At 37.0% G+C, this 15,250-nt stretch overlaps 1 protein-coding gene across 4 annotated transcripts in view; it reads left to right on the top strand.

Annotated features, from left to right (window-relative positions):
• Nucleotides 1-15,250, top strand: part of USP8 (ubiquitin specific peptidase 8) — a 51,132-nt gene that overhangs the window by 1,725 nt on the left and 34,157 nt on the right. Inside the window, exons 2-3 of one of the 4 annotated variants that reach the window (XM_069596537.1) lie at nucleotides 894-964; nucleotides 13,142-13,271. In XM_069596537.1, coding sequence (XP_069452638.1) covers nucleotides 13,168-13,271 — 104 coding nt within the window. In that variant the 5' untranslated portion in view covers nucleotides 894-964; nucleotides 13,142-13,167. Of the gene's footprint in view, nucleotides 1-893; nucleotides 965-13,102; nucleotides 13,272-15,250 lie in introns of all 4 variants that reach the window. The other 3 variants (XM_069596539.1, XM_069596536.1, XM_069596538.1) reach the window with 3 other exon arrangements.

Below are 15,250 nucleotides of genomic sequence, written 5' to 3'. Positions count from 1 at the left end.
AAGAACCAGGATGGCTTTTGTAAAGTAGAAGAGTCAGTACATCAGATTTTTTTCCATAAAATGTCTGGCATTATATTTTATTATGAACATGAAAATATACTTATTTTTGGAGAGATGAAAGGGAAAAAGTGTTCATTAAATATGAGGTGCTAATAAGTTAAACATTATTGAGTCTTTTTTGTTTTAATCTTGGTTATTGTCCCAGTTGCCTATTGCTATATAACACTTCACTCTAAAACAAAGTAGGTTAAAGCTGCAGTTTATAATCTCATGTTTCTTGGGCCAGCTGGATTCAGCTGGTTGCTTCTGAATGAAGGTTTCGTGTATTTGTAGTCCGATATCCAGCTAGGATTGGAGTCATCTGAAAACTCAGCTGGGCAGAACATCCAGGACGGCTCATTCCCATCGATGGCAGTTGAGGCTGGCTGAGAGTTCAGCTGAGATGTCAACTGGAGTGCCTGCAATATAGCCTCTTCATGTGTCTTAGACATAGCACAGCATGGAGGCTGAGTTCCAAGAGCAAGTGTTTGAAGGAAGTGGAAGCCTTCTTTTAAAATCTTTTCAAGCCTAGACCCGGAAATTGGCACAGTATTACTTCCAACATTCTCTATTCATTAGAGCAGTTAGAGTCCTCCCTCCACCAGATAATAGACTTTTGAAGGAGTCAGTGCTGATAATAACTCATGGCCATCTTTAGCGTACCATAATTTTGTTGACAAGGTTGTGTTAGACTAATATTTAGATATAATAGTAGATGCAGAGTAAGTTACACCTCTGATTTTTTTAGCCGTCTCATGGCACATTATAATTTTTGGAGCACTTTTTGAAAAATTTTTTTCATTTGCTGCCTTTGAAAACTTTATAGAAGCAGGTGGATTATTTCCATTTTGCAGATGAAAATAAACTGAGCAGTGGCACTGGTGGCGTTGGAGGATTTAAGAACTTTGCCCGGAGTCATATGATAGTAAGTGGAAATGAAACTAAGACTTGTAGTTCTTTCATAATACAGAATTTATTAGTAAATGATGAAATGTTGTATTAAACTTATTTTGGAATTACATATTTATAACCATACTAATTCAAGTTACACAGTACTCATATATAGTGAATAAAGTTAGTGTTGAGAGAGCTAAACTTTGTCTCTTCTAACACATTACAGTTTAGTCTTTCATAATACTAAATTATCTGAAATGTACCAATAATGATGTGAACCTGCATGTCTTTTTTTAAATTGAACTATAGTTGATTTACAGTGTTTCAGGTGTACAGTAAGTGATTCAGTCATATATATATATATATCCTTTTTCAGATTCTCTGGCATTATAGGATATTATAAGATATAGAGTATAGTTCCCTGTGCTATACAGCAGGTCCTCAATGTTTATTCACTTTACATATAGTAGTGTGTGTCTGTTAATTCCAAATTTATTCCTCCCTACTCCCTTTCACGTTTGCTGACCATAAGCTTGTTTTCTATGTCTATGAGTCTCTTTCTGTTTTGTAAATAACTTGTCTATATCATTGTTTTATATTCCACATGTAAGTGATATCATATGGTATTTGTCCTGATGTCTCTCTAATGTCATGAAATGAAATTATTATACATTATATCAATTTCAAAACAGATTGAAAAGCTGTGGGTATGGGCATCCTGGAGGTTTTACTTTAGTTTTTTAATTATAAAACATTAAAACTAAAAATGATTTCTCATAATTTTTGGTAGGTTGGGAATGATATAACTTAAGATGTTGATTTCAGCTGAAAATTAATGGTCATCTTCAGACTGTTTTATTGCTTCTAATAACATACTTATATCCATTCTTTGTGCTCATGGTTCTCTGTCTTGAGTGTATGTTAGAATTAACCTGAGGAGCTTTATAAAAATTCTTATGTTCAAATCTCACTCAGATTCTAATTGAACTATTTAGGAATGGATTCTGGGCATCAGTATTTTTTTCAAGTTCTGTGGGTGATTCTAATATACAGCTAGGGTTGCAAACCATAGCTTTTTTTCTGGTACTTATTAAATACAGTTAGGTTCCCAGCTCATCCATTTGGCATCTGCTAAGAAAAATTGAAGAGATAAAGAGGGAGAAGAGATAAGAAATGGAGCAAGGTTACATATGTAGAAAGTCACCTATTTATTGTGTAAAACAGTTACCCTGGTCTATATTCTAGGAATGATCCTTCTTAATAAAACCGAAAAATTTTTGGCATGGTATGTTAGTGCCTATATTAGGTACGTTGCTTTGTATTACCATTGTGTACTTATCTTTCATCTTAAGAGGCAGAAACTACAGGAGGAGGTATGTTCTTTGTATTCTCTCTAGCCCTCAGTCCTGCACTTTGTATTCTAAATGTTTACTAAATTGAAGCTAGTTTTTAGTCACTCTTCAGAACTAAGGCTAGTTATTTTACTCTGTTTTTCTTTTTAGCAGTGTAAGAACTTTGTAACTTTGGAATTCTCCAGGTTCAGCCCTTAAGGTATCTTGTCAGCTGTAGAGAAACAAGATATCATTTCCTTAGTGATTCATTCTTCTGATATTAGTTACTAGTGTGAATGATGATTATGTTTTTAAAACTATTTTAGAAGTTTTAAAATATACATAAAAGTGAAGAGAATAGAATTATTTAAACTATCCTAGATAAACTATTAATGTCAATACTTTGTTATCTCCCAAAACAATAGGGATTATAAAAGTTAACATTAACGCCTTAATAGTTGATTTAATATCTATTTGGTCTTTCTGTAAACTTGGTATCTAATTATGTATTTACATCTCTATAAGGGCATCTTTTTTTAGGTATTATTTCTTTCTCATATACTTAACATGTTCAATTTTTTTTGTAAGTTAGTGGTTCTTATATGGGGTTAATTTTGCATCCCCTTCCCCCCTTCCCCCATCCTGGATATTTGTCAGTCAGGAAACATTTTTGGTTGTCCCAACTGGAGAGATGTGGATACTACTGGCATCTAGTGGGTAGAGGCCAGGGATGCTGCTAAACCTACTACACTGGGTAGGACAGCCCCACAGCAAAGAATTATTCAGCCTGACATGTGAGTAGTGCCCAAGTTGAGAAATGCTGCTGTAAACTGGTCAATTTTTTAAACTACAATATTCCTTTTTTTTTGCTAATAGCACTACCATTGTTCCCATTTCTCAGGGTTTGAAAGTGTGTGTGTGTGTATGCACTTAAGAGAGAAAATATTGTTTCAGTCAAAGCATGTTTCTACCTTTTTATGTTCTTTTTTCCGTGGCCTGCTAGTTATTCTTTTCTAAAGTATCATTCCCTTGTTTGTTTCCTTCAAATCTGTCTTACATATCCCCACTTTGACCTGCCCAGAAGTACTGTTTTCCTTTCAAGGAAGGTCTGGCTTCTTACTGTGTGCTGAATTAAATATAGATAATTTTGGGTGGCTTCAAAAGTTCTCCATCATATAACTCCATCACTTTACCTAATAGAATTTATTATTGCTAGCCAACAGTTATTAAAGGTTGACTCTAAGGACTACTGAAGTAGTTATTAGAGATCTAGCATGTTAGAGTAATGACTTGTAAAGACGAGTAAGTGTAAATTCCTTGATCTGATTATTTCCTAATAATCCGTATTATATTCTTTATTTTTCTCACTACTTTCCTATACTGATTCCTCTTTTTGTGTCTTTGTTTGTGTTGATTTCCTCTTCTGCATGCCCTCCTTTCTGACTCTCTTCATAGCTAACTCCTGTCCTTAGGACAGGTGGTTGTCTTTTATCACAGCATCATGATACTGCATGCTTATGAGGCCATGAGTAACTTAAAGTGTAGTCACACTTGTCATCTGGTCCAAATTCTGTACGGAAAGAATGATATAGGTAACAAATAGTATAGGATTTAGACCAAGAAATAAACTCCAGATCTGGGACTGTTAAGGATGGAAGAGGTGAAACTTAAGTTGTTGCTGTTGTTTTGGCCGCACCTTGTGGCATGTGGAATCTTAGTTCCCCAAGTAGGGATCGAACTTGTGCCCCCTGCACTGGAAGTGTAGAATCTTAACCACTGGGACCTCCAGGGACTTTGCTTAAATTGGTTTTTGAAGGACGAAGGATCAGCATAAAAGAGTATAGTCTGGGCTGGAAGAAGCTCCCCCCTCGCCCCAAGTTACACTGAATTTTCCCCTCCTTTTTACTTCCCAGTGAATGGAGTTAATATATTTGTGCATATATATATATATATATATATATATATATATATATATATATAAATGTATATTGTAGGGATTAGTTGTTGGCTTATTATTTAACGAGTATTAGTTTGGTCTTGGTAACTAGACTAAGATATTTGTGACCAGAAGCCCTGTGGTATTCTCTATCCCCCTAGAGCAGTTACTCAAAGTAGCCAGTCTCTATTATAGGCTTGCAGCTTGTACTAGAATATAAATGAGTACACTGCTTTCCTCCTAAAGAAAGTCTTGCTACTATGAAAAATTCAGTGTGCTTAATTGGTTTCAGTTCAGTTCAGTTGCTCAGTCGTGTCTGACCCTTTGCAACCCCATGAATTGCAGCACGCCAGGCCTCCCTGTTACAAGCTTATTTTATCACAGACTGGTAACCAGCACTGGTCTGTAGACCACACTTGGAGTATAGCATTGCTCTGCAGGACTTCTTCACTTTTTCAGTTGTAACCTATAGTAAGAAATATATTTCATGTTTCTACCCAGTGCTCTGTAGGTGCATACACAGGTAAACATAGCCTAAACTAAAATTTCATGAAACAGTTCTTAACCTTACTATGTGTAACATGGTCTGATAGTTTCTCTTTAGGATTTAGTTAGTTTGTTTTTTAATGATGATTGTGACCTTCTAAATTGATTTTTTAAAACACTGTGCTTGTCACTGGACACACAGTAAATACTCAGACAATATTATAAGTTTTGTTTTGTTTTTTAGCAGTGATTTAATCCTTGAAAGAGTTCAGCCCTCAAGTATTGCTTTAAAACAGATTATTTCATCAATACTCACTTGTCTGGGCATTTTAACTGGAAGGGTGTTGAATGGATTATATGAAATTTAAGACAGTGAGGTGATGTTTTGTGAATTGCTGTCTGAAGGCCAGAAATGGGGGGAGATGAGATGATGGATGTCCAACAAAGACAAACTTCACTTTCCTTTCAGTCTTTCCAGCAACCTTGGCAGTAACTGGTGTGAAGCCCTAGTTCAGGTATCTTGACCAGTCTGAATGACCAGAAACCTCAGTTGTTACTTTTTTTACTTTTTAGTCTTTACTCTGTGTTTCAAGTCATCTAATTGCTAATTCTCTTTGGAAGGATCAGAAAGATGTCAAAAGGAAAGAGGAGAGGTAATATGCTTTCCTTTGCTCCCTATTATCAACTCATTTTAGTACTGCCTGATTTTCATTTTTGGAGCATTGCTGTTGATTAAGCTGGAGTCCTTAATGTTTGTCGGGTTTACACATGTTAAGCATTTATTTTTTGTTTTAGAAGACCTTTTTTCTTACATATATTTATTTCATTTTTTTGTACTTAAAATCTTTTTTGAAGTGTACATAGTTTTCTTGGGTTATATGTTGTATTTAGTTCTAGAGCTAAACAAGCAGCTTTTAAAATTATTTGAGTTCTGTAGTTATTGAACATTCCCATTGTAAGTATCAGTGGGTTTGTTGTTACTGTTGCAGCCAAAGTAAGAAATTGTAAATCCATTCAGTTATTCTGGCCTTACGTTATTTTATGTCATTCTCTTTTGAAATTTCTTTAATGGCAAAATGCAGCAGAATGACTTATCAAAAATATAATTCATTAAAGTTTACATGCATTTAAGTTGGATTCGTATTCTTCTTTGCTTTCTCATTCAATTAGGGAAAAATACCCTTTACCTTGTGCTTTGACTTCTCCAGAAATATATGTGATTGTAGAGGCTGAAATAGAAATTGAGGCAATGCTGGATGTGTTTTTAACACTCGGCATCTATTTGACAGTATAACATAACTTAATGAATGAAAATGGAAACAACTGTGATCCTCTGATTACATCATCAGAGAAAGTTGTTCTTTATTTCAGCTGTTCTCAAAAATCAAATAAGGACAGAAAAGATAACTTTTAAAAAAGCAAAATCTTTCTCCTAGAAACCCTCATTAAAAACTTTGATGTCGTCACAATCTTATTCCCTATACTTTGCCCCCGAGTGTCTAATCAGTTGTCAAGTTCTGTCAAGAATATGTCTCAGTCAAAGAGACACCTTTGTGGTGTCTCTAATGTTTATCTGCCTCCTCCGTTGCATCTCTGCTGCCCTCCTTCTGACCTTCATCATCTTTCCTTAGGATCATTATAATGTGTAACTAATGTCTTCCTTATCTCTAGTCTTTTAAAACCTAACCTTGTACTGTTAGTTTGGATCATATTACTGTTCTTAGATCCTTGCTATGGCTCTCTGTTACCTTTAGAAAAAAAGTAAATGCTTTAACGTGACATTCACAGCCTTCCATTTATATGTTTCTAGACTTTTTCAGGCCTTCAGTTCAGTTCAGTTGCTCGATCATGTCCAACTCTTTGCAACTCCATGAACCGCAGCACGCCAGGCCTCCCTGTCTATCACCAACTCCTGGAGTCCACCCAAACCCATGTCCATCGAGTCGGTGATGCCATCCAACCATCTCATCCTCTGTCTTCCCCTTCTCCTCCTGCCCTCAATCTCTCCCAGATTCAGGGTCTTTTAAATGAGTCAGCTCTTCGCATCAGATGGCCAAAGTATTGGAGTTTCAGCTTCAACATCAGTCCTTCCAATGAACACCCAGGACTGATCTCTTTTAGGATGGACTGGTTGGATCTCCTTGCAGTCCAAGGGACTCTCAGGAGTCTTCTCCAACACCACAGTTCAAAAGCATCAGTTCTTCAGCACTCAGCTCTCTTTATAGTCCAACTCTCACATCCATGCATGACTACTGGAAAAACTATAGCCTTGACTAGATGGACCTTTGTTGGCAAAGTAATGTCTCTGCTTTTGAATATGCTATCTAGGTTGGTCATAACTTTTCTTCCAAGGAGTAAGCGTCTTTTAATTTCACAGCTGCAGTCACCATCTGCAGTGATTTTGGAGCCCAGAAAAATAAAGTCTGACACTGTGTCCACTGTTTCCCCGTCTATTTGCCATGAAGTGATAGGACCAGATGCCATGATCTTAGTCTTCTGAATGTTGAGGTTTAAGCCAACTTTTTCACTCTCCTCTTTCACTTTCATTTAGAGGCTCTTTAGTTCTTTTTCACTTTCCGCCATTAGGGTGGTGTCATCTGCATATCTGAGGTTATTGATATTTTCCCGGCACTTTTGATTCCAGCTTGTGCTTCTTCCAGCCCAGCATTTCTCATGATGTACTCTGCATATAAGTTACACAAGCAGGGTGACAATATACAGCCTTGATACACTCCTTTTCCTATTTGGAACCAATCTGTTCTTCCACGTCCAGTTCTAACTGTTGCTTCCTAACCTGCATATAGGTTTCTCAAGAGGCAGGTCAGGTGGTCTGATATTCCCGTCTCTTTCAGAATTTTCCAGTTTATTGTGATCCACAGAAAGGCTTTGGCATAGTCAATAAAACAGAAATAGATGTTTTTCTGGAACTCTCTTGCTTTTTCGACGATCCAGCAGATGCTGGCGATTTGATCTTTGATTCCTCTGCCTGTTCTAAAACCAGCTTGAACATCTGGAAGTTCACATATTGCGGAAGCCTGGGTTGGAGAATTTTGAGCTTTACTTTACTAGCGTGTGAGATGAGTGCAATTGTGTGGCAGTTTGAGCATTCTTTGGCATTGCCTTTCTTTGGGACTGGAATGAAAACTGACCTTTTCCAGTCCTGTGGCCACTGCTGAGTTTTCCAAATTTGCTGGCATATTGAGTGAAGCACTTTTATAGCATCATCTTTGAGGATTTAAAATAGCTCAACTGGGACTTCCCTGGTGGCTCAGTGGTAAAGAATCTACCTGCCAATGTAGGGGACATGGGTTCGATCCCTGATCTGGGAAGATTCCACATGTCGCAGAGTGGCTGAGCCTGTGCACCACAGTGCTGAGCCCACGTGCCCTGGATCTTACGCTCTGCAACACGAGAAACCACAGGCAGTGAGAAGCTGAGCACCACAGCTGGAGAGTAACCCCTGAGTACGGCAACTAGAGAAAGCGGGTGTACATGCAGCAACAAAGACCCAGTGCTGCTGAAAACACATAATAAAGAAATAAATTTAAAAAAAAAAAATAAAATAAAATAAAATAGCTCAACTGGAATTCCATCTCCTCCACTAGCTTTGTTTGTAGTGATGCTTCCTAAGGCCCACTTGACTTCACATTCCAGGATGTCTGGCCCTAGATGAGTGATCACACCATCGTGATTATCTGGGTCATGATGATCTTTTTTGTACAGTTCTTCTGTGTATTCTTGCTACCTCTTCTTAATATCTTCTGCTTCTGTTAGGTCCATACCATTTCTGTCCTTTATCGAGCCTATCTTTGCATGAAATGTTCCCTTGGTATCTCTGATTTTCTTGAAGAAGAGATCTCTAGTCTTTCCGATTCTATTGTTTTCCTCTATTTCTTTGTATTGATCATTGAGGAAGGCTTTCTTATCTCTCCTTGCTGTTCTTTGGAACTCTGCATTCAAATGGGTATATCTTTCCTTTTCTCTTTTGCTTTTTGCTTCCCTTCTTTTCACAGCTATTTGTAAGGCCTCCTCAGACAGCCATTTTGCTTTTTTGCATTTCTTTTTCCTGGGGATAGTCTTAATTCTTACCTCCTGTACAGTGTCATGAACCTCCATCCATAGTTCATCAGGCACTCTGTCTATCAGATCTAGTCCCTTAAATCTATTTCTCACTTCCACTGTATAGTCATAAGGGATTTGATTTAGGTCTTACCTGAATGGTCTAGTGGTTTTCTCCACTTTCTTCAATTTAAGTCTGAATTTGGCAATAAGGAGTTCCTGATCTGAGCCACAGTCCGTTCCCGGTCTTGTTTTTGCTGACTGTATAGTGCTTCTCCATCTTTGGCTGCAAAGAATATAATCTAACTAGCAAATCCTTGTTCATTGTCTATCCTGGCTAGTTCCCAAAGATGTTCGTTACTTTTTTGGCTTTTTCCTCATACTCTTTCTCATCTATCAAAAAGCCTTCTCTCACCAAGACTCACATAAATCCCTTGCTTGATGCCTCCTAAGATCCCTGTAGTTATACTTGATTTTCTTAATTTTTCTTATTGTACATTATTTATACTTTATAATTTGATGCTTATGATTACATGTTGTATTAACACTGCTTACATATTTTCTCTTTCACATTAGTTTTTAAACTTTGTGAGGAAATGGATTGCATATAATTTTTGGGTTCCTGGGAGCAGAATGTCTTCCTTGGTAGAATATCTGTGAATGTTCAAATTGAATTTAACTTTGAAATAGCTAATGGTTTATTATTTTAAGTTGCCTAGGTAGCATATACATTTTTATATTGTTTGTCTTTCAAAGATCCTAGCTTTTAAGGTAATCATGAGAAACAGATTTGACTGAGACATATTCTCGGCATTCAACTTCGAAGGTTCAAATAAATAGCTCTTTTTCCCAACCAAGAAACTTGATTGTCAGGAATTGACAAAATAGACTCTACCTGACTTTTTGAATGTGTGTTCTGTGGTTAGACCACTAATACTTAATGACCCAGAAAAAGGATAGAGTTGGAAAAACAGATACTATCAGACTGGTGCCAAGTGACTCTGTCCATCTCTGGCGTTAATCCTTGTCTTAGTACACTTAGTGTTACCAGTGAAAAATCATTGGGCTTTTTGGAAATTATATTTTAAGAGTTAGCCTATATCGGGGGGAGCAAATGTTTCTTATGATTAAGTAAGCTTAAAATCCTAGCTGAGCTAGGTGGGGGTAGAAAAGTCAGGATAAGTTTTATTACCCTTAACTTTCTGTCCTCTGCTGTGTTTAGTTGCTCAGTCATGTCCAACTCTTTGCAACCTTCTATGGACTGTAGCCCACCAGGCTCCTCTGTCCATGGGGATTCTCCAGGCAAAAATACTAGAGTGGGTTGCCATGCCCTCCTCCAGGGTATCTTCCCAACCCAGGGATCAAATCCAGGACTCCTGTATTGCAGGCAGATTCTTTACCATCTGAGCCACTAGGGAAGCCCAAGAATACTGGAGTGGGTAGCCTATCCCTTCTCCAGGGAATCTTCCTGACCCAGGAATTGAACCGGGGTCTCCTACATTGCAGGCTATTCTTTACCAGCTGAGCTACCAGGGAACCCTCTTCTGTCCTCTCGCCTTCCTGAATAGTCCAAGCTCCAACATTCCTTGCTCTCAATCACCTTCTGTTGTAGCATCACTAAGGCCTCAGGTTTCCTTAAGCACCTTCCAGGAAACTTAGTTTCTTGGCCTTAGTGTGCTTTTCCTTAGTCAGAAGTATTATTCCTCAACTGTTGCTTATGTTTCAGAAGAAATTATGTTTCTGAAGCACTGCTCTATCCCATCATTTTCCTTCTCATTGCCATTTTAAAAAAGTTATCTACAGTCTACTTCCATTTCTTTGTTCCTTAATGCTGTGCTCTTGCTTCCACTCATAACACTGTATGGAAGCTGTGTTCGATGATGTTATATATACCAGACTCTATTCCCAATCTGTTTTGTTTTTTTAATGAGTACTTAGAAACATAAACTTTACATTTACTTGTTTTACCCATAACTTCTTAACTTACATCTGTCTGAGTATTCTTTTCATATTTTTGTACAGCTGGATATTTTATTCATATTTGCATTGTTAATAGAATATTAATATAGTTGCTTTAAAAGTTTTTAAATATTAAGTACATTAGATGTTATTTTATATGCTATAAAAGCCTGATAATAAAATGATCATCTGTACCAAATATTATGGGCTTCCCAGGTGGCACTAGTAGTAAGAGAACCAACCTGCCAATTCGGGAAACATAAGAGACTCAGGTTCTATCCCTGGATTGGGAGGATTCCCTGGAGCAGGGCATGGCAACCCACTTCAGTATCCTTGCCTGGAGAATCTCATGGGCAGAGGAGGCTGGTGGCTTACAGTCCATGAGGTCACAAAGAGTTGGATGTGACTGAAGTGACTTAGCACAGCACACCAACTATTATATGTAAAATAAGCTACAGGATGTATATAGCCAATATTTTGTAGTAACTATAAATGGAATATAACCTTTAAAAATTGTGAATCACTGTATTGTACACCTGTAGTATATAATATTATAAATCAATTATACTTAAATAAATACATACATAAAATGATCATCTGTGAATATACCACCCAACTTGAGAAATAAGACCTTACTTTACTGATACCCCTGAAGCTCCGTGTGTGCATTATAGCCTTCACATTTCCAGAAATAGAATTTTATGTTTACTGTTCCTACCTTTATTTATAGGTTTATCTGATTTTTATCCTGAAGCAATATGTTGCTAGTTTTAGTTTGTTTTAAAACTTCATACAAAAGGTGTCATGTTGTATGTATTCATGCTTTTTCACTGAGCTTTAGGGGCATAAGCAGAGATTGAGGAGGTGTTGAGCATAGTGGGTTAGGGAATGTTCCCCAGGTAAACTGTTCGTCTTGGGCGATCAGGGGCCATGCCATATGGTGAATCTAACATGCAGCATCATGCTCCCTAGAAGGCAAGGCACTCATTGTTGTTATCTGGCCATCCAGGGTCCCTGTCGCATTCTTTCTCTATTGGATGCTCTTCGCTGTTTTGGTGATGCATGGCTTTTTTTTTTGGTTTATTTATTTTGCTTTCTGGTGGTGTCACTCTATTTTTTTTTCCTTTTTTAAAAATTTTTAAAAATTTATTTATTTTAGTTGGAGGCTAATTACTTGACAGTATTGTAGTGGTTTTTGCCATACATTGATATGAATCAGCCATGGATTTACATGTGTTCCCCTGGAGATGCATTGTTGATGACTTAGATACCTAACGAGAAGGATGTATTTAATGTTGATTAATCCATTTGGGAGTCACGGTGTGGTTCAGAGCTTTTTCTCCCCTATCACTGATAGGTTTAGACACGGAACTCATGGAGGTGGGGGGGTGCAGAGTAGAAAATGTTTACGTATGAGATCTTTGTTTTTAAATGCATAGATCTGAGCTACTAATTCAAGTGCTTGATTAAATCTGTGTTTGTGGATGCATAGAGATGGTATAGATGGAAAAAATCAAAAATTTATAACTGACTTTTAGAGAAAAATAGCTAGGTTTGGTGAATAAGAGTAGATTATTATTGGCACAAGGTTGGTAGGGATGAGTATCAAGAAATGAGAAAGCATTAATATTTAATATAAAATGTGACTAGAATCAAAGCAAATTTGGGTACTTTTGGAGTTTCACATAGGTGAGCAGAAGCCTTTCCCCCTTTAAGTTGTACCTTACTCAGCATCATAGGAGTCAGTGTTCATTGATGTCCATTCAGCTAATACTAGTAAACTGATAGAATGAAGAGCATTAAGATTGTGGAAATGAGTGATAGGGAAAAATTTATCTCTTTTTTAATTGAAGTATAAATTGATTTACAGTTGTTGTGCCAAGCTCTGCTATACAGCAAAGTGACTCACTCAGTTATACATATATATATTATACATCATTGTATATATTTTTTCTGTTACGGTTTATCACAGAATATTGAATTTAGTTCCCTGTGCTTTGCATTAGGACCTGTTGTTTACCTATCAAAATGTAATAGTTTACAACCCACCAACCCCAAACTCCCAGTCCATCCCTCTCCTCTGACCCTCCTCTCTACTGTGCCTTCCCCGCCACAATTGCAAGTCTATTCTTTATGTCTATGAATCTGTTTCTGTTTTTTAGATAGGTTCTATTGTGCCATATTTTAGATTCTGCACGTAAGTGATATCATATATTTGTCTTTCTCTTTCGACTTACTTCACTTAGTATAATAGTCTCTAGTTGCATTCATGTTGCTACAAATGGCATTGTTTCATTCTTTTAATGGCTGAGTAGTATTCCATTGTTTATATATACCATATCTTCTTCATCCATTCATCTGTGGGTAGATTTAGGATTATATGTGTTCATTGTTTCAGAAAAGAACTCCTTTTAATGAAGTACACCATTCATTGCAGAAGTGGAAGAGTAAAGATTATTCATCATGCCTGCCGTGGCTTCAGTTCCTAAAGAACTCTACCTCAGTTCTTCACTAAAAGACCTCAATAAGAAGACAGAAGTTAAACCAGAGAAAATAAGCACTAAGAAGTATGTATACTTTGCTAGTTTGAGTCATACTCAGTTATCATCTGTTACTGAAAATTAGAGTGTTCTATGAAGTGTTTGGTAAGCTAAAATGGTTTAAAGAAAGGAAACAATTATCTTTTCTTCATGAACGCAAAAATCCCCTTCGAATTTCTTTCCATTCCTGAAAAAGAGATATTGAGTTAGGTCTTCTGTAAAAGCAGAGTGATATAAAGTAACTTTATGAAACGTGGGGGATAGCTATTAACTTTTAATTTATTTCCATTTTATTAAGTGAGTTAGAGAAGTTCTTAATTTTATCTTGGTAATATACATACATACATATTCTGCTAATATGCATATTATCTGTTCTCTGGACAAATATATCACATCGTAAGTTTAAGAGGTAAAGTCTGCAAGGATTCTACAAACCTCATTCAGCCACAGTTAATGTCTTTGCAATAGTATAAACATACTTAATTGAAGATCATTTTTATTCTTGTGTATCTCACATATTAAATATGGTTCTAGCATAGTCTTTCTTTGATTTAAAAAAAAGAAATATGTATTTTTATGCCATATTCAGCGCAGTATTTGTGCCAATTTGACATGAACTTTTAACATAATGATTTATTTTTTGTGTTTCTGTCTTTGAGGACATGTGGTCTGTTTATGTTGAAGTCGACTGTATGTTGTAGTAGAGGCTAGAGATGATACCTTCCTGAATTTGCCCTGAGATAAAATATAGTAGAGAGGGAGAAGTCTGGGTATTTTGATATTTACTGGAAGTTATTTAGCTTAAGATAGGATATCACTAAAATTGTTAACTTGTTGATAGTTTTATCTCTGGTAAAGAACAGGAGGCAGTAGGGGAACTTTTCTTCTGAGTTTATTTTGACCACCAAAGGAGGCGATTTGGACGTATGTAACTATATTATTTGGAGAAGGAAATGGCAACCCACTCCAGTGTTCTTGCTTGGAGAATCCCAGGGACGGGGGAGCTTGGTGGGCTGCCGTCTCTGGGGTTGCACAGAGTCGGACATGACTGAAGCGACTTAGCAGCAGCAGCAGCAATTATATTATTACAGAGTTGAGAGAGTTTCAGAAAGAAAGGTGGGTTTGCCAGCCTTACATCCTACACTTGAGGCAGTCAGATTTTAGAAATTGGGGGAAATGAAAACACGTGTTCTGTGACTGGAGATAAATGTAAGGCTCTAAAAAATAATATATATATGATTCTAAATGAACCTGTGAAGAGGCATCTTAAACCTGTGATTGCACTGGGACATCTTTATAAGTCATTTTCTAGAGGAAATGAACAAGATGGGAAGAAAATATCAAGAAAACATGGATGAAGACAGAATAGTAAGAACTTTAAAGAAGATCAGGAAAGAAAATTCTAGAATGAACTGATGCTCTTAAAGATTACTAAAGATAATATGGGCTTTCAAAAAGATTTTTGGGTGGGGAAGGGGTAGGAAGAATGAGAGAGTGACTGGCCTACTTCTTGAGCCAAGTTGGTGTTGATGGGGTGATAGAGAAAGTAGCTCTGTTAAACTCGCTTGGAATGATTTTCGAATAGGAAATAGTGGGAATGATAAAGCCACCTTGAAGCTTTCTCAGAGAGCTTCATCTAATCTTAAAATAGATAAATCTGTTTTAGCAATGTCTGCTTTAGCTCTAGGATTACCCTGACCCCACAGGAAGTGGTATCTTGGAAGAACTTCCTAAATGTACCACCACAACTCATATTCTTATAATGTCATAGTACTAGTCTAGCGGATGCTAGAATCCTTTTAGGATGTGTGGCTGGTTCTTTGGACCCACACAGGCATTGCAGCCATCTCAGCTGGATCTGGTATGTATGGGCCCATGAGATTTACATGCATCATAGTGAAAAGAAATTTGGAAAAACCTACGGGCTATTGCACCCACTCCTAAACTCTTAGAGAATCTCCTTACTAAGCTTCGGTTTGGTTTGCCTCTAGTCTAGGACTTCAGTG

This window comes from Ovis canadensis, chromosome 7, assembly GCF_042477335.2.
Source record: "Ovis canadensis isolate MfBH-ARS-UI-01 breed Bighorn chromosome 7, ARS-UI_OviCan_v2, whole genome shotgun sequence".
Classification (NCBI taxonomy): domain Eukaryota; kingdom Metazoa; phylum Chordata; class Mammalia; order Artiodactyla; family Bovidae; genus Ovis; species Ovis canadensis.
This window is presented reverse-complemented; position numbering and strand designations above follow the sequence as displayed.